We start from the raw sequence: 20,961 nt of genomic DNA on the forward strand, positions 1-20,961 counted from the left end.
GAGTTTAAACCAAATGACATTAACAAAAAATAAATATAGAAGCCCCATGTAAATAATGTAACATTCTTCTTCATATATATTGTTTTTATTTATTTTTTTAGAGAGAGAGGAAGTGAGATAGAGATAGAAACATTGATGTGAGAGAGAAACATTGATCGGCTGCCTCCTACATGCCCCCTACTGGGGATCAAGCCTGCAACCCAGGTCTGTGCCCTGACTGGGAATCTCAGTTCATGGGAACATGCTCAGTCCACTGAGTCACACCAGCCGGGCAACATTCTTCTGTTTACATTTAAAGAATATGCATACAAGCACATGTGGACATCTCTATAATTATATATAGCCTATATTCCTATCAAGTACATTAACAAATACACCACAGAAGCCAGTGTGGTTCCCAAAGAAGTTATATCTGAAGTGGCTTAAAACAGCAGTTTTTACTTATTTGCTATTTCTTGTCCAAGGAATAGTGTGGGACCTCTTTTCTTTAGGAAAAAGTAGGACATACTAATTCAAGAACAAACAAACAAAAGCAACAAAGTGAAGCTGCGGATGGTTGCTGAGACTGTGAGCTGTGGAAAATTGTCCTTCCTGCTGTAATTTACCTTCATCCCCTTTGCTTGTTATAATCTGCTTTTAATTTCCTTCGCAACATTCTAGCTCGATTCTTCTTGAGAAGCATTTCTTTGGCTTGCTAAAAACACGTCTAACCATCTAGGAAAGTTATATGCAACTTGGTGTGGATATATTTCTTTCTTTCCACTATACAAAATCATGAAACATTCATTGTTCATCTCTAACCCCCAAAGAAGTCTGAGTCTACAGCAAGGCCCAGGGTGTTCCTCAAATTTCAGTTTCTCTGAGGATCACGGTTCTCTGAGGATGTCCTGCCAATTCCAAACAACTAAAAGTTGGGAGAACCTGTTTCTAAGACAAGAGAACATTCCTCCTGGTCCTTAAATAGATACTGACCTTTTCATGGTATTGCCTCCTTAAAGACCTTAAAATTATGCTTCAGAAATTTTAATTGTTCACTGAAAGTATCATATGTGAACGCGTTTCATTGGATAGCGGCAATAGTCCACACATGGAATGTCTGTGAATGGATATAAACCATGTGCAATTTGCTGGCTGAAGTATTAAGACAAAGGCATTGATTTTACCTTGTAAGCCTTCCAATAATTTTCTATTTCAGCCCGGCCAGTGTGGCTCAGTGGTTGAGCTTCTACCTATGCACCAAGAGGTCACTGGTTTGATTCCAAAATCAATAAAAGTATATTTAAAAAATTATTTTCTATTTCAAATCTATTTCCTAGGTCCTTCATTAGCTCTTCATGCCTTCCATCAAACATTTCCTGTCTTTCCCTGGACTACATTGTAGCTGTTTTTTATGCCTATCTTTTTCCTCTACCTCAGTTTATCAAGTGCATGGACTATCAATAATTTGCTGCATAGTTTGAGCCAGACTGGTCACAAACATGAAATGGTTTTGCTTCAAGCAGATGGCTGATTCACATTTTTTACTATCATCCTGAATAAAGTCCAATGTTTTCAAGTCTCTGTGACATTAAATCCAGTTTGGTTCAGCTTAAACTGTCAGTCTCATATTCAGTTTGTCTTCTCTTGTTTCCAGCCCAAGCTTAAACCATGGACTACACCTCCCTAGACCTCCACTGTCTTTACTTATGCCATCTGGGTCACATTAATCTCCATTGGCCTGAGCAGTAGGAAGGAAAGTGGGCAGTTGTCTCCTATTAACTAGCATTTTCATGGTGTTCAAGTATTTTATGTAACCAGGACACAAAACATAGGCTTTTTCTGGGTTGCAAGTAGGGCTTTTTAAGAGGTCTCACAGAATCTCTTCTTTCCTCCCATTTCTTTAACAAGAAAAACATGCTCTTTAAAAATATCTTAAAACCTCTTTATCGTGGAGTATCTTGCTCCACAAGCAGTGTTCCTGCTTGAGAGGTCAAGCATGGCTATCTTCTTCAGTGTCTACTTGACACATGGAAACATTTTTGCCACATTAAGCATTGGGAAATGTATGCTGCCCATTCTCTTCACTTTGTCACCATTTCCAGTTATTTATTTTATTCCTAAGTTGGCATAGACAGCAACTAAAGCATTTAACTACACAAGCAAAATCCAAGTTGGTCATTCGATGTCATCCCCTCCACTTTGGACTCCCAGATTCTTTGAGTGATGGTCTGGGAGTCCACCTCCGACCTTTCTGCCCCAAGCGGAAAAGTACCACTTTTTACTTCTCCTTGAGGAGTAAGCAGCAGAGGTCATCACACTTCCCCCTGGGCCATGAATTCAGCCTCACTTGTGTTTCTCACCCAAATCTTCGATGAATTTTAGAACAAGTAGAGTTGGTGGAGTAAGGAAGAAGGGCCAGCTTTTCCATCTCTTTTATAAACTCTACTGAGAAAAGTCTTCTTATTTCCATTTCTTATAATGAGAGGAATGTAGTACTTGTTGTTTTCACTTGAAGACTATAGCTAATGTTCTAAAATAAATTCCAGTGTATTATAGGACTCCTATACCTACCCACTGTCCATGAGAAAAATACTCCTCATTGCTCTACCTGGTTCAAGGTAGCGACATTCAAGGTTAGGTCAATTAATGCTCTCTTCTAAGCAGGAACTGTAACAATTTGTAGATGCTTTCTTTTATTTGCATCAGAATTTGGGACATAGTTTTCTTTAGTTCTTTAGTTCAGCTATTAAGAAATTAGGCTTAATTTTTTTTTTTTTTTTTATCCTCACCCGAGGACATTTTTCCATTTTTTGTTCAGATAGAGTGGGAGGGAGAGAGAGAGAGAAACATCAATGTGAAAGGGACACATCCAGTGGCTGCCACCCGCACAACCCAACCAGGGCCGGGGACAAACTGCAACGGAGGTACGTGCCCTTAGCGGGAACCGAACCTGGGTCTCTCAGGACCGGAGGCCGATGCTCTAACCACTGAGCCAAACCAGCCAGGGCAAGAAATTAGGCTTAATTTTAAAATTGGCTAAAATGTTTCATTATTTAGGGAAAGGTAAATAAAACATTGCTAGGAATCCAATCCGTTGTACATATACAGATCTCACTGATAAGTACTTATAAACAAAATAAAAAAGCAAATAAATTGTAAGATGAACATAAAAATATGTTTTTTAAAATCAACCTTTTGACATCTGTTCTTTTCTTTTTTCCTAGAAATGATAATGAATAGAATTTAAAGCACTTGTAAGTAATTTCTCTTCACAAAGAGCCATAAGTTTACTTCATATTGATGCAGAATAGTCAGTTCTTGAGAAAATCCACACTCTAGACTTCTGAGAAGCCTAAGGTCTCTCAAAATTCCAACCCATTAAAAAGAACCTTTTTTTTTTTTTTTTTTTTACTTAGAACAAAAGGAAGGGTAAATTTTATAATGCTAAGCCTGGATTTATTGAGTAATTTAAAAAGATAAACTGAGACCTCCTGATGCCCAGTGCATAGTAAGTAGGTAACCAAGGAATATTTATTACATGATTATGTAAAAACAGAAGTTAGTGAAAGATGCTAACAAGTCAAAGTGCATCTTTTGCACACTTGTGCTTTCCATTTCATCAGATTCCTATTCTTGCATCCTCCACGAGGGGGTCCACAGCAAAGAGATACCTGATGAAAATCTCTATGGAAGACTTGCACCTAGTTCGTCCTCCACTATCATGTCTGAGGCATAAAAATCATCTTTTCTTCCTTTTTTTTAAATCCTCACCCGAGGACATTTTTCCATTTTTTGTTCAGATAGAGTGGGAGGGAGAGAGAGAGAGAGAAACATCGACATGAAAGGAACACATAGAGTGGTTGACACCCGCACGACCCAACCAGGGCCAGGGGACAAACTGCAACCGAGGTATGTGCCCTTAGCAGAAACCAGGCCCAGGTCTCTCTGGACCACGGGCCAACGCTCTAACTGCTGAGCCAAACCAGCCAGGGCTTCCTCCTTTTTCATCCAGAGAAAAGCTAATAAAGTAAAATAACACACATTAATAAAAGAAGAAACAAAATGACAAATTTTTTCCTATTCCTTTTTCTGGATCCCTCAGCTGTTGGAAGAAAATTACCTTTTATGGCCTTAAATTAACCCTTGCTATATTGGGAATTAACTTTCTCAGAACTATTTCTTTATTTCAGTAAACTTTTTTGTAATATCTGCATATATATTTGTAATTTGAGAAGTGTGTGGCCAAGAGGGGAAGGGCAGTAAGTGTAGGATGGAAAATTTTGGACAGAAGCATTTTTCTGATGTTCTTTAACCTACACAGTGTAGATTATTTTTCTTCTTTCTTTCACTAAAAAATGTTTATTCTTACATTCAACTAGATTTTTTTTCTAGTTGGCTATCTTCCTGTAGTGAGAGAGTATGTTTATAGTTTAATTCTTCTAAATTTTATGTGCTTAAATATTTGCTGCTGGCTAGAAAGCTTAACCGTAAGGGAACAATATCTTTATAATAATTTTCTCAGAAAGTCTGATTTTTTTCTTTATTGATATTAGAGAGAGAGAGAGAAACATTGATGAAAAAGATCAATCGGCCGCCTCCTGCATGCCCCCCACTAGGGATCTGGCCCACAACCTGGGCATGTGTCCTGACTGGGAATCCAACCAGTGACCTCTTAGTGCATGGGTCGACGCTCAACCACTGAGCCACACCGGCCGGGCATGAAAGTCCTATTTTAATAGTGAAAATAACCACAGTCTTAATGAGTTTGCCTATCAGCTCGTCTATGAAATAAAATAATTATTAATAAATTAATAAGTATAGTAATGATGTATAGCTCCATTAATGAATGATGATTTGTAAAAAGTTACTGGGATAATTTGTCTAAATTTTCTCTATATTTAAGCCTGCATTATTATATATATATATATATATATATACATACATATATATATGTATCTATATATATTTAATCTTCACTCAGGATACTTTTCCATTTATCTTCAGACAGAGTTCAGGCAGAGTGTGAGGGAGGGAGAAAGATAGAGAAACATCGATGTGGGAGAGACACATCGATTGGCAGCCTCCTGCACAACCCTGACCAGAGCTGGGGATTGAACCACAACCTAGGTACGTGCCCTTGACCGAAATCGAACCCATGAATCTTTGGCCCGCGGGCTGATGCTCTAACTGCTGAGCCAAACCGGCTAGGGCTAGCCTGCAGAATATTTTAAATACATTTATTTTGGTTCAGATTCCCAGTTCCTATTTAACATGAATTATGTATTCTCCCAGAACAACAAAAAAGATATTATTCTGCAGTTGATTAGGAATGCTGCACCGTGACTTACGTGTTTGTAATATTAAAGTACAACCGTTAATAATGTATTTAAAATATAGGGATGCGAGGAACAATTAATTCACTGTGAAGACAACTTTCCACTGTGGACAAAAATCATCAAACTTTTAATTATATTGCAGAACACTTTGAGGGAATAATAATGTATTCTCATGTTTGTGGACTTTTTTAAACTTCATTTTCTTTTCATTTTCTCTGAAAACCAAATCGAAAGTGTTTTCATTATGTGTTTTCCTGGTAACTATTGCTAGAATTCAGTTTTCTGCATTTATATTTTATTGCTGATTTCCAGTCTTTTAATGTCTTTCTAATTCTCCTCATATTTGCTGTTTCTAACTCTATGATTCCTCTTATTGCTGAGCAGATTAGCTAAAGGCATGAAATGATACTTTAAAGCAACAGTTGAGCAGTACTCTGGGACAACAACAAAATTTCAATTATGGTTCAGGATTTCCTACTAACTTCATTCAATGAGAGCACAGGTCAAGTGGGCAGAGAGTCCTTGAAAATCCACAGGCCTGGGAGCCCATCAGGGTCTGCCTAATAAGATGTTGAGAAATAGAAGGCAGCATATGCCATGACTAATTCAAAGAATTCTGCAAGCTTGGATTGACATCAGGCCTTTTTCACTCCCTGAGATAACCAAAGAACCTGTGTAAACCAGTCTCTCTTATTGACAGCCAGGCCGGGCAAAGAAGCCACCCACCTAAGATCAACTCTGCCATCACCTCTTAGGCCATTTCATTCTTTTCAACCCGTAGCATCTCAGGAATAGAAAAGTTAGATTTCTAAAAAAATAATAATTTTGAGGCCAGGTAAGTGGTTTAACATTATGCTATATTATATCCTATTCAGTTGTATTAAAATTCCACAGATGTGCACAAAAGAGGAGGCTGTTTTTGCCTTTAGCCAGATAAAGGACCAAATTTAAACAGCGCCTGAATAGCCAATTTCTACATGCTGTGATTGGAAGGTTTCTCCAGCCACCTGTCACAATGGTGAAATTTTATCATTAAAGGTCCCTTTATCTGCAGAAACTCTGGGTAGGCTATAGACATTTTCTTCTATGATACAGAGAGCTCTGATTATAGCAGTGAGCAGTGTTATCTGAATTAATATGTGATGTAACTTCTACGTGAGGTTTGGATTGAAAAAAATAGGAAACTAGATTTGATTTAGAGTATGGGGTCATTGATTTGGGTAGAGTATTTTAATAGAAATAAGTTCGTCCATATGATGTTCCATCTTATTGGCATACTTCTAATACTAAAACAAACAAACAAACAAATAAATAAAAACCCAGGAAGGTCTCTTCTCCAAAGGATATGTCTCTAAGTGGTGGTGATGTTTTTTTTCTTTTTTCCTTCCCAATTTTTTATAAATTTATTTTTTTGTCTTTGACTACTTGAACACTGCTTTGTTTTTCTCATTAGAAAAACTTGTTATACCATTTATCCAGTCGTAAAACTTTTGGCCTTTATTCTAGGAACTGGTATTGGGCAATGAAAAAGACAGTCATCATCTCTATCTCATTAGAGCCTATAGGCTAAAACAGAGACAGACAATTAATGGAAAATTACAATATGGTGTGATACATGCTAAGACAGAAATACAAGGTGCCAGAGAGAATAGAGGGCGTCAGGGACAGTCACCTGGAGGGGCAGATGTCCATTTTCCCCAGGTCAGCCTGAAAGGATAAATGTAAGTTAGCCAATGAAAGGAAGTTGGGGATGGGATTGTTCTAGGAAAAGGGAACAGCACATTTAAGGCCAAGTATCAAGAGGGACATAATAGGTACTGGGAAATAAGGAATGAAATTTCCCTGTAACTGGAGCAAGGAGTATAAGATGCCAGCAAGGACTCTGAAGGGACTTGAAAGCAATGTAAAGGGCATGGCTTTTATCCTAAAGAAAAAAATCACTAGACCATTTTCAGCAGAGAGTGATAATTTCGTTTTAGATAGAACATGCTGTCACTGCTTTGCAGATGGGCAGTGACAGTGTAGGATGCCAGCCATGAGGCTAGTTCCATACTTGAGGCAAGAGCTGGTAATAACTTCAACTAGAGTAAAGACAGTGGGGAGAAGGAGTAAAGGAGGGAAGCAAGAAATATTAGGAGGTAGAAGAAGGAATTGGTGATTAATTGGGTGATTAAATGAAAACGGTAAGTGAAGGCTATGATAGAGTAAGAGGACATTAGGATTATGTCTAATAAAGGCAACGATTAATTATAAATCATGGAAATAAAGAAAATGCAGAGAAAGAGCAAAACCAAGTTGGGGAGGTGGAAAATAAATTAGAAGGGGACACAATGGGATCATATTTGTTTGAGTTGCTAAGTTTTGGTGGTTGTGGGACATCCAAGTGGAAATGTCATGTAGAGCAATATATATGCAAGTTTGGACATCAAGGGGGAAATCTTGGCTGGAGATGTAGTTGAGAGTTGTCAGCATATGAGGTGTAATTGAAACTAAGGGTGTGGATAGAATGCAAAGAAAAGAAAGCCAAGGACAAAATCCTGGAGATTTATAATACAGATGTAAACACTGGGAATGCCCTCCCTGCTCTGGTATCATCATGAGACTTCAACTCCTTTTACCCTTGGTTCAGATGCCTTTAGCCTTGTTCTTATTTGAGTAATTGTGTTCTATGTACGTTGTATTAAAAAACATAATGACATCTCCGGTATCTTTTAAGGTTAAGAGCCAAAATTTATATTCTTCATGTCATATCTAATATTCTTTTTTTCATTGAGGTCACATTGGTTGATAGCATTATAGACATTTCAGGTGTGCATCATTATAATTTGACATCTATATATGCTACAATTTGCTCACCACCAAAAGTTTAGTCTCCAACTCTCACCATAAGATTAACCCCCTTTACCCATTTGACCCATGCTCCATCACCCCTTTTCCATTCTGATAACCACCACTGTTGTTTGTCTCTATGAGCTTTTTTGTTACTGTTTTGTTTGTTTGTTCATTTGCTTATTTCTGTTTTTGTTTTTTATATTCCACATATGCATGAAATCATATGGTGTTTGTCATTTTCCTTCTAACTGTTCCCTTACCCTGATATCATTAAGGTCCATCCATGTTGTTGCAAATGGCAGGATTTTACAATTTTTATGGCTGATTAGTAATATATACATATCATTTCATTATCCATTCATCCATCAATGGACACTTAGTTTGTTGCCATATCTTGGCTATTGTTAGTAGTGCTGCAACAAACATAAGTGTGTACCTATCTTTTTGAGCTAGTGTTTTTATATTCTTAATATAACTCCCCAGAAATGGAATTTCTGGATCACATGGTGGTTCTGTTTTTTAATAGAGAAACCTCTTGGCTTTTGGAGGACTGCCATTTTAACAGGTGTGAGGTGACATCGCACTGTGGTTTTGGTTTGCATTTCCCTTATAATTTGTGATGTTGAGCACCTTTTCATGTGCCTGTTGGCCAACTGTATGTCTTCTTTGGAAAAATGTCTATTCAGATTCTCTGCTCATTTTTAATAGGATTTTTTGTTGTTGAGATGTATGAGTTTTTTATATAGTTTGGATATTAACTCCTTACTAGATGTAAGATTTGCAAGTATCTTTTCCCATTTAGTAGGTTGACTTTTCATTCTGTTGATGGTTTCCTTTTTACTTTGTTGTAGTCCCATTTGTTTATTTTTCTTTTGCTTTCCTTGCTGTTGCAATCAAATCCACAAAATATGGCTAAGATTGATGTCAAAGGGCTTACTCCCTATGTTTTCTTCTAAGTATTTTGTAATTTCAGGTTTTGTCTTCAAGTTTTTAATCCATTTTGAGTTAATATTTGCATATGATCTAACAGTCTTTATATAATATAAAAAAATAAGATAATTAAAAAACCCCAATCACGGTCTATGGGAAGGATAGCTCCATTGTACCAGATAATCATGTCTATATATTGTATAATAAGAGAAAATACTTGATATGTTGCATTACTTAAGGAATTCTCAAAAAGTTGCCCATCCCATTTCTTATTCTTCATGACTACTGTTTTAAAGGTGAACAGATCCTTGAAGGGAGACTCTGTTCAGCATGCTATTTATACTTGAAAAGTATTACATTATTCTGATCATACCTGTAGTAGCAATCAAGATTAATTGCAGCTATATTAGGATTACTTATTTGTTCTACTCCAGCAGTAGCACAAATCCAATTGTACGAACAATTTCCATAATCCAAATTGTGAAAAAAAAAAAAAAAAAAAGTAGGGGAAAAAAGAGACCATGCAAAACCTGTTGAAATAGTCTTCAAAATAAATCCTTAACCAGATGGTTATCTAAAATTCCCTGTTTGAAAAGGAGCTGATTCTGAACAGATTGTATATGTGTCTCACTGGTGGAAGTGGATTATCTATCTTGAATTGGATTGTGATGACGATGACCCTATTCTAAGTAAACCAAATCTCTTGAACTATATAATGAGATCAGGAGGAACATTCAGCCTGAGAACAACAGATTGCAACGACTGAAATGATTTCACTAATGTTGTTTTCCAGCCTCTTTTCTCGATGTACATGATACTGTGGTTTTGTCCCACAGATTCCCGATCCTGTAGTTCTCTGTGCCATCTCTCTTTTCTTATTCTTTATTTTGATTTTTATAAGTAGAGCTGAATGAGTGGCAGGAAGCTGCGAAATCTGTCTTACAAAAAGGTGATTGTGGGAGAATCGAGATTATTTACTTGGCAGCAGGACTGCAGAAAAATAATGAGTATACATTTAACTGATGCATTCTTATTTCTTCTTTAGGCCGTGAGGAGGCAAAAGTTGCTCGAACAGAGTATCCAGTCTGCCCAGGAGATCGAAAAATCCTTGCACTTAATTCAGGAGTCCCTCTCATCCATTGACAAGCAGTTGGCAGCTTATATTGCTGACAAAGTGGACGCGGCTCAGATGCCTCAGGAAGCCCAGGCAAGTAGGCTAGGAATGAGCTTCTGTTCTTTTTGTTTTTTATTATCCAAACAAGATATTGCTGAATTTCTAACCTAAATCTTATTCAATTAGTTGTACAGAGAGTTGTGTGATTGAGTGATTTGAGTCTGGAGTTAAGGGGAGAAAAGGAGCTCTAGATTAGCGCTGTAAGATTTATTTTTGAATGTACGTAATGGAGGAATCAGAGATAGAGACACCGCCAAGACAGACACTGTCACACTGAAGTCAGTGGTTTCTCAGTATTTTCAAGCTAGTGCCCTTACGCCGTGGAAAATCATAGGAATTTAAATTGTAAAGGCGATATTTTTAATGGTGCTCTTAAAAATGTAGCACCAAACATTTTATTATCAACTTACCTTTGTTATCTTGGAATCACAAGTCATTTGATCTCTGTATTGTCCACATTTAATGTGTTGCACGTAGTAAATAAAAAGAACTTGGACATGCAACGTTGCCTGCTATCACTAATCATACTATATTTACTCGCATGCACACACACACATTCAACTCTATTCAGCCGGATTATAAAATATGTTAAAAGAGTTTTTCTGGAATGAGAATTAAAATAGTAATGAAAGTCAATCTAAGTTAACTTTATACTGAGTAAAGTTAGGCTATGTCCAAATTAACTTGCACCTTGGGAAGTATTTTTAAAATTCTGTATTTCTATTTTAAATAACATTTAAATGTACATAAAGCATCTTAGGTATTATTATTTAAATGTTTTAGGCCTTTCTGATAGTAAAATATTATAGTTACTTTTCAAATCATGTGTGCATATTATGAACTCTATAACCAAGGATAACTCAGTACTATGATGTACAGGACATTAGAAGGTTATCTCCGCATCCCAGAGCCCCTCTTCCCACCAGTTGTGTAAAATATTGGATTTTATATAGTTCATTGTTACAGCGCAGTTGCAGTGTAGTGAATCACAGTTAAATTGGTACCCAGAGCATTGGTGTATGTAAGAACATGGGTTAGTTTACTACACTGTATAAGTTTGATCAAGAAAGTCCCTAAGATTATGGGGAAAACAGAGCACAAAAAATTTTGATAGACTTCACAAGTCCAATGCAGAGGGTTTCCTCATTGACCACTGCAATCACAGATGACGAAAGTGAAGTTTAGGATGTATCCTGATAGTAAAATCCTCATGATAGTTTTTCACTGGAAAAAAAATATAAATGCTCTAGTAAATAGGGGATAATAGCAAACACACTTATGAATTTTAACCTCCCTAGTATATGCATTTCTTCAAACTTATAAAACTTACAAAAAGTCCAGTCAACTTTTCTAGCATTGACTGTTCCTGAGACTTTCCCAATGTAAGTCAGATGATGGGCAATTTTATAGGCAGGCTTTCAAAGAAAGCATGATATGAATGAGAAATTGTTACTGAACTAAGAACAACGTGATTGTAAACTAAAGGCAGAGTAGAACTGCTTATTTTTTTTTAACTCGAATGACATGAATTTGGAGCGATGTTTGATTAAAGACTGCCCACAACTTTCAAAATGAAATTAAGGAAAATTCTGTGCAGCATAGTTATTAAATATTAACATTAGAAAATTTTACTATAAAATATATAACATGTTACTTTTTTTTTTTAATCCTCACCCGAGGACATTTTTGTATTTATCTTCAGATAGAGCAGGAGGGAGAGAGGGAGGAAGAGAGAGAAACATTGATGTGAGAGGGACATCGACTGGCTGCCACCCACACGACCCTAGCTGGGGCCGGGGATGAACTGCAACGAGGTACGTGCCCTTAGCAGGAACCGAACCCGGGACTCTCTGGTCTGCGGGCCAAATGCTCTAACCACTGAGCTAAAACGGCCAGGGCTTATGTTACTTTTTGAGACTCGTAGAATAAGACTATGAGTAGCAAATTTGAGATAGGGAAAAGCTATTTTTGTCTTAGAAAAAATGGGAGCTTTAAAAAAAAATCATGTTTATTTGAAAATGTTATGGTATAGGACCCTGAATGTTCTCTTTCATTTTGATATGAGTGCAGGATTCTGTAAACATGAATATCACCTACTGGTTATAATAACAACATAAAGTACTTTAATTGGTTTTTTAAATAAAAAGCTATAGTAAAAGTATTAACAATAGAAATTTAAAATATTTGCAAATAAAAACACACAGGTAAATTAAGAAATTTCAAATCTACTTGAAAAAATAGATTTTCAAGTTCTAACAAGTTCAAATTCATCTTTTGTGCATTTCTGGTTGCACATGCATTTTCAAGATAACTTTTGACTTTGAATTCCCCAAGTGGTAATATATAATATTGGAAAATGCAACCCCCCTGCAAGCTGTTGAAACATTCTTCTCCATGATTTTCTTTTACGATGACAGCAAGTGAATTGTTTTCTGGAGCAGAGTTATCAAGTACTCAGATTTACTTCAAGGATTGCATTTCCTGAAGCTCAATTAGAAACTCCCTTGAAAGAAACAAGTAGAGAGTAAAGAGGTTGTCAATGAAATAAGAACTTAAGCACAGTGTATCTGACCAGGAACCCACAAAAATCCCACCAAAATGACATTTTTCAAAGTATAAGTAATGGGGGTAGTTTGAGTGCTTTGTATTAATAAAAAACGTTTTTCAATCATACAAGCTCATTGCTAATGAAAAGATTAGTGGGCCTAGCTTTCCCTTTTCAGAAATCAAGTACTTGTTTTAATGCTTCACTGAGAAGCAGAACAGAATGAACAGCATTACCGTATTTGGTCATTTTATATATGTACTCGGATTTCCTGTCAGACTGGCCAAATGGATTGGTGGATGTCTGACTCCACCGTGTGGTGTACTGGCAGTTTTGCTACTAAATTTCTATTTGTTAATGGAGCATTCTTTTTCTGCCTTTTAAGGTTGTTTGAGCTTCTCAAATGTAAAAAAATTCTCAATATTAAGGAAATGTATACAATGTGTGTAACTTTCTGACAGATATATTCTTATTATATATAAAAGTAGTTCCGGATCATGATACTTCCATGCATTTTATTTACATTCGTAACTCTAGGGCGTGAGTGAGCGTCCCACTGCCTCAGGTTGTTAATTGATCGGTTACCCGTCATGATCAGAGAACTGGGTGCTTGGATTTAATTGGATTAATTGTTTGCTTTTTTAGTTGGTGATATGAGCTTCCAGGAGCAAAGCTTAACTTCTTAGACAATTAAACTACAGAATGCGAGGGTTTTGGAGCATGTGTTCAACTGACTATTTTGTTTAAACAAAATATAATTTAAACCAAAATCTTAGATCATATGACCATGGCATCAACTGCCCAGTGCTAGCCTATTTTTTTAATTTTTATTTTATTATTATTTTTTTATCCTCACCCAAGGACAATTTTGTATTTATCTTCAGATAGAGCAGGAGGGAGAGAGGGAAGAAGAGAGAGAGAAACATGGATGTGAGAGAGACACATCCACTGGTTGCCACCCACACGACACCAACCGGGGCCAGGGACAAACTGCAACCGAGGTATGTGCCCTTAGCGGGAACCAAACCTGGGACTCTGGTCTGTGGGCCAACACTCTAACCACTGAGCAAAACCTGCCAGGGCCAGTGCCAGCCCATTTAAAGTGACATTTTAAAAATTAAAATACAAAATTAAACCCAGCTGCTGTGGCTCAGTGGATGGAGCGTTGTCCCATGGACTGAGAGGTCCCAGTTTGATTCCCGGTTAAGTCATGTGCCCAGGTTGTGGGCTTGATCCCCAGTAGGGGGAATGCAGGAGGCAGCCAATCATGTTTCTCTCTCACATCGATATTTTTCTCCCTCTCTTCCTTCCTCCCTCTCTAAAAAATCAATAAAAATATTTTAAAAAATACAAAATTAAGATGACATCTTATTGATTCACATAGAGGAAAGCAAATGAGGAAAACTTCTAGTATAGACATCTATCTTCTAGATATGGAAATCAGAAACTTAAGAGCTATTTCAAAAATAGTATGATTAAAATATAAAACCTATGAGTGTTTCTTTGAAATGATTTTATAGAATGAAATGATCAAATTGTGTAACTGCAGAGAAACACACGCATGAATATAGTTGAATATAGTTGTTTACCCTTTTATTTTTCTGAAGAACATACTAAAATAAAGAGATTGTTTTATCACCTATGGTATAGAAGGAAAAAAATCCAGGTACTGAGGCCGCACCCCAGGCCAATCACATCAGAATCTCTGGGTGGACTCAGTCATCGGAATTTTTGGAACCTCCCCCCAGTTATTGTAATGTGTAGCCAAGGAAGAGAGCAACTCTAGATAATACATTACTGGTAATGGCTGAATGTCTCCAGTGACGTTTTGTTGTTGTTAATTCTCACTCGAGGATATTTTTCCATTGATTTTTTTTCTTTATTGGGGTTAGAGAGAGAGAAGAAGGGAGAGGGAGAGAGAGATAGAAACATTGATGAGGGAGAGCATTGGCCGCCTCCTGCATGCTCCCCAATGGCGATCGAGCCCACAACCTGGGCATTTGCCCTTACCAGGAATCAAACTGGTGACCTCTTTGTTCGTGGGTCATTGCTTAACCACTGAGCCACGCTGGCCAGGTTCCATTGCTTTTGAGAGAGAGTGAAAGGGAGTGAGGGGGGAGGGGAGAGAGAAACATTGATGTGGGAGAGATACATTGATTGGCTGCCTCCCGCATGGTCCCAACCAGGGCCAGGGATTGAACCTGCAACCTAGGTGTGGCCCTTGACCAGGAATAAAACCTGGACCCTTCAGTCCCAGGGCTGATGCTCTAAACACTAAACCAAACTGGCCAGGGCTCCAGAACTTTTTTTCATATCACACTTCTCACCGCTTTTTGATAAAGATTCTCTGCTATGGCTATGTCAAGATTTCAAAGGGAGGGAGTTGGGATGCAAATCAAACTACTGGAGACTTTCTCTTCTGTTTTAATTGTCCCTTACTCTTATGAGGAATGGGTGAAGGTAGAAAATAGAGCCAAGAACTCCTGCACGAAAAAATTAATTTGGACGAATAGAATTTTCATTATGCATCTTTGAGAATGAACTCAGTTTGGTTCTCTAATCTTCCCCCCCAATTCCACATATGATGATGTGCCGATGAGCTTGGATGTGTCTCTAAATTATTGTCAGAGCCATCATAACTGTGTCTACTTAGCTATTGAAATGTAATTCCTAAAAATTATGAAGATACCTCCTTTAATCTGAACTTTTTATTCTCTTTTTCCAGTAATTTCATATTTTGTTTTTATTTATTTATTTTTTTCATCCTCACCCGAGGACTTTTTTTTTGCATTTATCTTCAAATAGAACAGGAGGGAGAGAGGGAGGAAGAGAGAGAAACATCAACTGGTTACCACCCACACAACCCCAACCGGGGCCTGGGACAAACTGCAACCGAGGTATGTGCTCTTAGCAGGAATCGAACCCGGGACTCTCTGGTCTGTGAGCCAATGCTCTAATCGTTGAGCTAAACTGGTCAGGGCAGTAATTTCATATTTTGAATCTCTAACATGTAAGAGCCATCCCACATGAGTACCTGTTGAAAATGTCCATATTATTATATGTTGATGATGCACAACATGGCCCTGTTACTTAGATAACCACAAGCAGCATCGGGGTTGCCTGGCAGCTATTGCAATAGGTTAACATTTCTTTTTCTTTTATCCAGCAGATTTCGGATCCCATCTTTTGCAGCCTCATGTCCCACATAGTAGATTGATGCGCATGAGTAACAGGGGAAAAATATAGAGCAATCTCGGAATTATCATCAAAGGAGGAAGCATCTTAATATAGAAAAGTGCTCTCATATTATGCTCAACCAGATAGGACTTTGGGTCCACCACTGACCAGATTTCTTCCTTCCATCTCTTTCTTTATACCATTAACAATGTGGCTCAAACTGAATATCAGTAGATAGAAAAGGGGGATCTTCTTTTTACTAAAGGAAGCTGTTCATTTAAACTGATTGCATTAGCTGCAGATCAAAGCAATTCATAACTGAGGTCTTCCTGTATTTATGGAAGCTTAAATGTTATAACACTTTAAATATATTGGGCCATATTTAAATGTAAGCATTCCAAATGATCTAAATCAGTGGTTTAAAAAGTAAAGACTTAAATGCAGATTTTGGTCTATCAGATTAAGTTTATGATTTTATTATGGAATAAAAAAGATTTTTATAGTGTAAATAGGCACATTTGATTGTCAAATGACTCAGAACAATCTAACTTTATAGCCTACCTCATTGATTTATGAATTAGACAGTATAAACCCACATAGGGGAATATATTCAGGATTTATGTGATAATGAAATAATTTCAGCACAAAAGAAAAAAAAAAAGGAGAACTATTACAGAGATTTGAGTTCCAACAGTAAATCTCATGGAGCCATGGCAGAAATAGTTTCTTTCACCCAGCAATGTAGTTATAATGGTAAACACAATGCAATTCATTTTAAATCTGTTCTAACATTGAAATGCTACCTCTGTATGTTACTACATAGAACTCATTACTCCCTTATTTACAATGCCTTTATTAAGTGTTATTTTGACATGTTTAATAGTGTGGGAGGTAATCACAAGCAAGAGTGGCAAAAGATATAAGAGATTATAAACATGCCACGCATCATTGACTGTACTTGGAAACACTGCATATTATCGTGTCCTCACAGGATGTATAATGTTAAAGAAATGGTTGTCTTTGATACTATAAACTCAGAAGTGTACTTCTTAAGCCTGCCATTAAACTATAGTATCCTGTTGTGAAAATCTCTCTACAAATTCCTAAATGTAAAGTGAAACTCAAAGCATCATACTGGGGACACAGTGAAGACTCTTGCAGTTCTCTAAATAGTTTGAAGTGACTCAGGTTCAACCCTTGTTTTCTCTCATTCAAATGGATATTTATTCCAAAAAGAACTGACAGAGAAGTTATGACTCTAAAATGCATACCCAGATTACGGTTGTCATAGCAGACCCTGTTTTCTTTTTTTAAATTTTTATTGGTGACAGTATTATAGATGTCCCCTATTTCCAAATTTCACCCTTCACCCAGGCCCCACCCACCAGGCTTTCACCACACTGTCGTCTGCGGCCATGGGTTATGCATATATGCATATATATTCTTTGGTTAACCTCTTCCCACTTCCTTCCCTCTATGAGATTCCTCAGTCTACTCCATTTTTCCATGTCTCTGCATCTATTTTGTTCATCAGTTGATTTTGTTAATTAGATTCCATATATAAGTGAGATAATGTGATACTTGTCTTTCTCTGACTGGCTTATTTCATTTAGCATAATACTCTTCAGGCCCCTCCCCCGATGCTGTCTCAAAGGATAAGAGATTCTTTTTTTACAACCACATAGTATTCTATTGTGTTTTTCTTTTTAGCATTTATGACTATCTGAAAGTTCCTTATTTATTTTTTTGTTAGCTTTTTGTTGTTTCCTCTACCACCTTCATTCCCTACCCACCCAGGCTCAGCTACAAGAGAGCAGGACATCTAGCAGGTCCTCAGTAAATATTTGGTGAATCCATTAAGTTCTACAAAGATGTAGTCACTAAGTATGTGCCAGAAAAATGTCCTAGGACTGGTAAGGAAAAAAGTAGACTCATAGGATCACAAAGAGATAAAAGTCGAAACTGCTCTATCTTAAAAAGTTTAATTTTTAGGCACTATGCTTTCTTTTCTGTTTTTTTACTTATTATTTTATTAATTTGTTTTGTAACAGATGTTTTTCCTTTTTCCCTCATTGACACCCTCTTCCCCATCCCCCAACCCCATCCCTAGCTTTGTTGTCTATGTCCATTGGTCATGCATACATGTATATAAGTTCTATGGTTTATCTCTTACCCCCAACACTCCCTCCTCTGAGGTTTGTCAGTCTGTACTCCACCTCTATGTCTCTGGGTCAATTTTGTTCATCAGTTTGTTTAGTTCATTATATTCCACAAATAAGTGAGATCATGTGATATTTGTCTTTCTCTGCTTGGCTTGTTTCGCTTAGCATAATATTCTCCAGGTCCCTCCATGTCGTCTCAAAGGTTAAGAGATCTTTCTTTCTTACAGCTGCGTAGTACTCCATTGTGTATATGTACCACAGCTTTTTTATCCACTCATCTACTGATGGACACTTGGGCTGTTTCCAGCTCTTAGCTATTGTAAATAGTGCTGCTACAAAGATGGGGGTACATATATTCTTTCTGATCGGTGTTTTAGACTTCTTAGGGTATATTCCTAGAAGTGGGATCACTGGGTCAAATGGCAGTTCAATTTTTAATTTTTTGAGGTAACACCATATTGTTTTCCATAGTGGCTGCACCAGTCTGCATTCCCAGCAGCAGTGTACTAGAGTCCCCTTTTCTCCACACCCTCGCCAACACTTGTTGTTTGATGATTTGTTGATGGCAGCCATTCTGACAGGATGTGAGGGTGATCTGGCTGCAACATCTGTCACCCCATTGATCACCAGGGTTGATTTAGTTGATCTGACTGGTTAGGCGGGTGTCCCCCTCCTCCCTCATCGATCCATGTGCATCCTTCCCTAAGCTGAGCGTTTGGTCGAAGACCACGACCTTACCCTCAGAGGAGAGGGCCAGTCTTCGGTCTAGGGTATATAAGTAGCTGTGCTCCCCTGCTAGAACCTCCATACAAGCTCTCAAGGCACTATGCTGTCTAACTCACCTAATCAACTTACAAGTTTTTTTTTAAACAAACAAGAAAAAGCTGTGTGAATTTCTTCTTACATTTTTCCTTAAATTATTACAAAGTATAATTTGAAACTTATCAAAGTTATCTGCCCATGAGCATAATTACCCTTTTTAAATGTTCTCCATATTTTAAAAGTACAAATTCCTAAGGTCTTTTAGTACATTTTCTTCCTTTAATTTTGTGAGTATCTGTTCTATATGGACATTTCCCCTTCTCAAGGATGCAGTTTCAAAATTGCTAATGTTTAAAAATCACTAATCTAACAGTGTTATATTTCTCTCTTAATAGTTTCAATATGACATCTAATATTTTTCTTTTTGAAACATTTTAGTTATTTGCACTGGAATTATTTTGACATCACAAAAGCTCTAATAATTATTTTATATTGTTTTCTTTATTTCATTAAATACTCTAGACAGCTGCAGCTTAATTTTGCTTGCCATTTTCTGTCATTAATTTGACATATGAGAATGGTCTGATGAGGTAAATCCTGATAAAAAGCACTGCTCTCGGCTCAGTTAATTGTGAAGTGCTATATTGGCAATGTCATTAATGTTTGATTGATTTTTTAGTCCTATAATTTGCCCTTTACCATTTTTAATGGAAAAAATGGTTATTCCTATTTCCATTGTTGTTTCCTACTTTCAATATATAGTGCTAGTTATGAACATAATTACTGTATTGTCAAATGTCTTTTTTTAGTAATAACATGATAGTACAATTTGCTTTATATTTTTTCACTCTCACGAAAGAAATCTAGTGATCCTGAAAGGTATTAGAATGAGAACTCCTATTAAAGCACACATGGATCTTCCAATTCAGCAGCCCTTGATTGGCTAGTTCATTTCATTTTACTTCTGTTGGAAATTACCGATTTTATATGAAGCCAAACTGATAATTTCTCAAGATCAGTTGTTTGTTTTATTTAAACACATATTCTGATAGATGTCTATTTTAGGTGAAAATAGAACTCAAATTGTACAGTCTTTAGCTCTTTAGCAGATCTTACAAATTTGGTAGCCAAGTATGGAAATCATTTTTCTTTGTATTAAATCTTCCAATCTCAGCGTTTTCTTCTACAATATAACTTGTGTCATTGTCTGATCATAATGTCAAGAAATATGATGTAATATTTGTGTTTTTTTATTATTAGAAAATTTTCTTTTTTTTATTGCTCACCTGAGGATATTTTTCCATTGATATTTTTAGGTATAGTAGGAGGGTAGGAGGGAGAGAGAGAGAAACATCAATGTGAGAGAGACACATCGAATGGTTGCCTCACACATGACCCTGACCGAGGCGGGGATTGAACCTGCAACCCAGGTATGTGCCCTTGACCAAGAGTTGAACCCACAACTCTTCAGTTAGTAGGCCGATGCTTTAACCACTGAGCCAAACCAGCCAAGGCTATTAGAGGAATTTTAAAGATATAATCCATTATGCCTGCAAGTTTCCATAATACTGTTATTGAAACAAATAATTTATTTCACGATAAGTCTGCCCTAAAGTGATAAACATTTTTTTCTTTTCTTTCTTAAAATTTTTTTTTCCTTTATGGGTTTTTTTAAAAGAGAGAGGAAGGGAGAGGGACAGAGAGAGAGAAACATTGATGAGAGAGAACATTGATTGACCACCTCCTGCATGTCCCCCACTAGGGATTGGTCCCACAATCCGGGCATGTGCCCTTACCGGGAATTGAACCAGTGACCTCTTAGTGCATGGGACAATGCTCAACCACTGAGCTACACCAGCCGTGGCAGCATTTTTTTAATTATATGTTTCAGAATAATTGATGGCATTAAATAAAAGTAGGTGCTAAACAATATCCTAAAAACAAATTAAAAATGAATTATCAGTTGAAAGAATTGTGGAATTAATTTATAAAGATGTTCGCTAAATGTAAGTTTGATACATGATGTATAACTTCTCCGAATAGAATTGATTGGAATTATATATC

General features: G+C 36.9%; 1 protein-coding gene across 1 annotated transcript in view; it reads left to right on the forward strand.

Moving 5' to 3' along the window:
- Positions 1-20,961, forward strand: part of DMD (dystrophin) — a 2,326,146-nt gene that overhangs the window by 943,432 nt on the left and 1,361,753 nt on the right. The window contains exon 30 of the mRNA XM_036270045.1: positions 10,123-10,284. Within this exon, the coding sequence (XP_036125938.1) occupies positions 10,123-10,284 (162 nt within the window). The remainder of the gene's footprint in view (positions 1-10,122; positions 10,285-20,961) is intronic.

Source organism: Molossus molossus, unplaced genomic scaffold (assembly GCF_014108415.1).
Source record: "Molossus molossus isolate mMolMol1 unplaced genomic scaffold, mMolMol1.p scaffold_m16_p_2, whole genome shotgun sequence".
In the NCBI taxonomy this organism is placed as follows: Eukaryota; Metazoa; Chordata; class Mammalia; order Chiroptera; family Molossidae; genus Molossus; species Molossus molossus.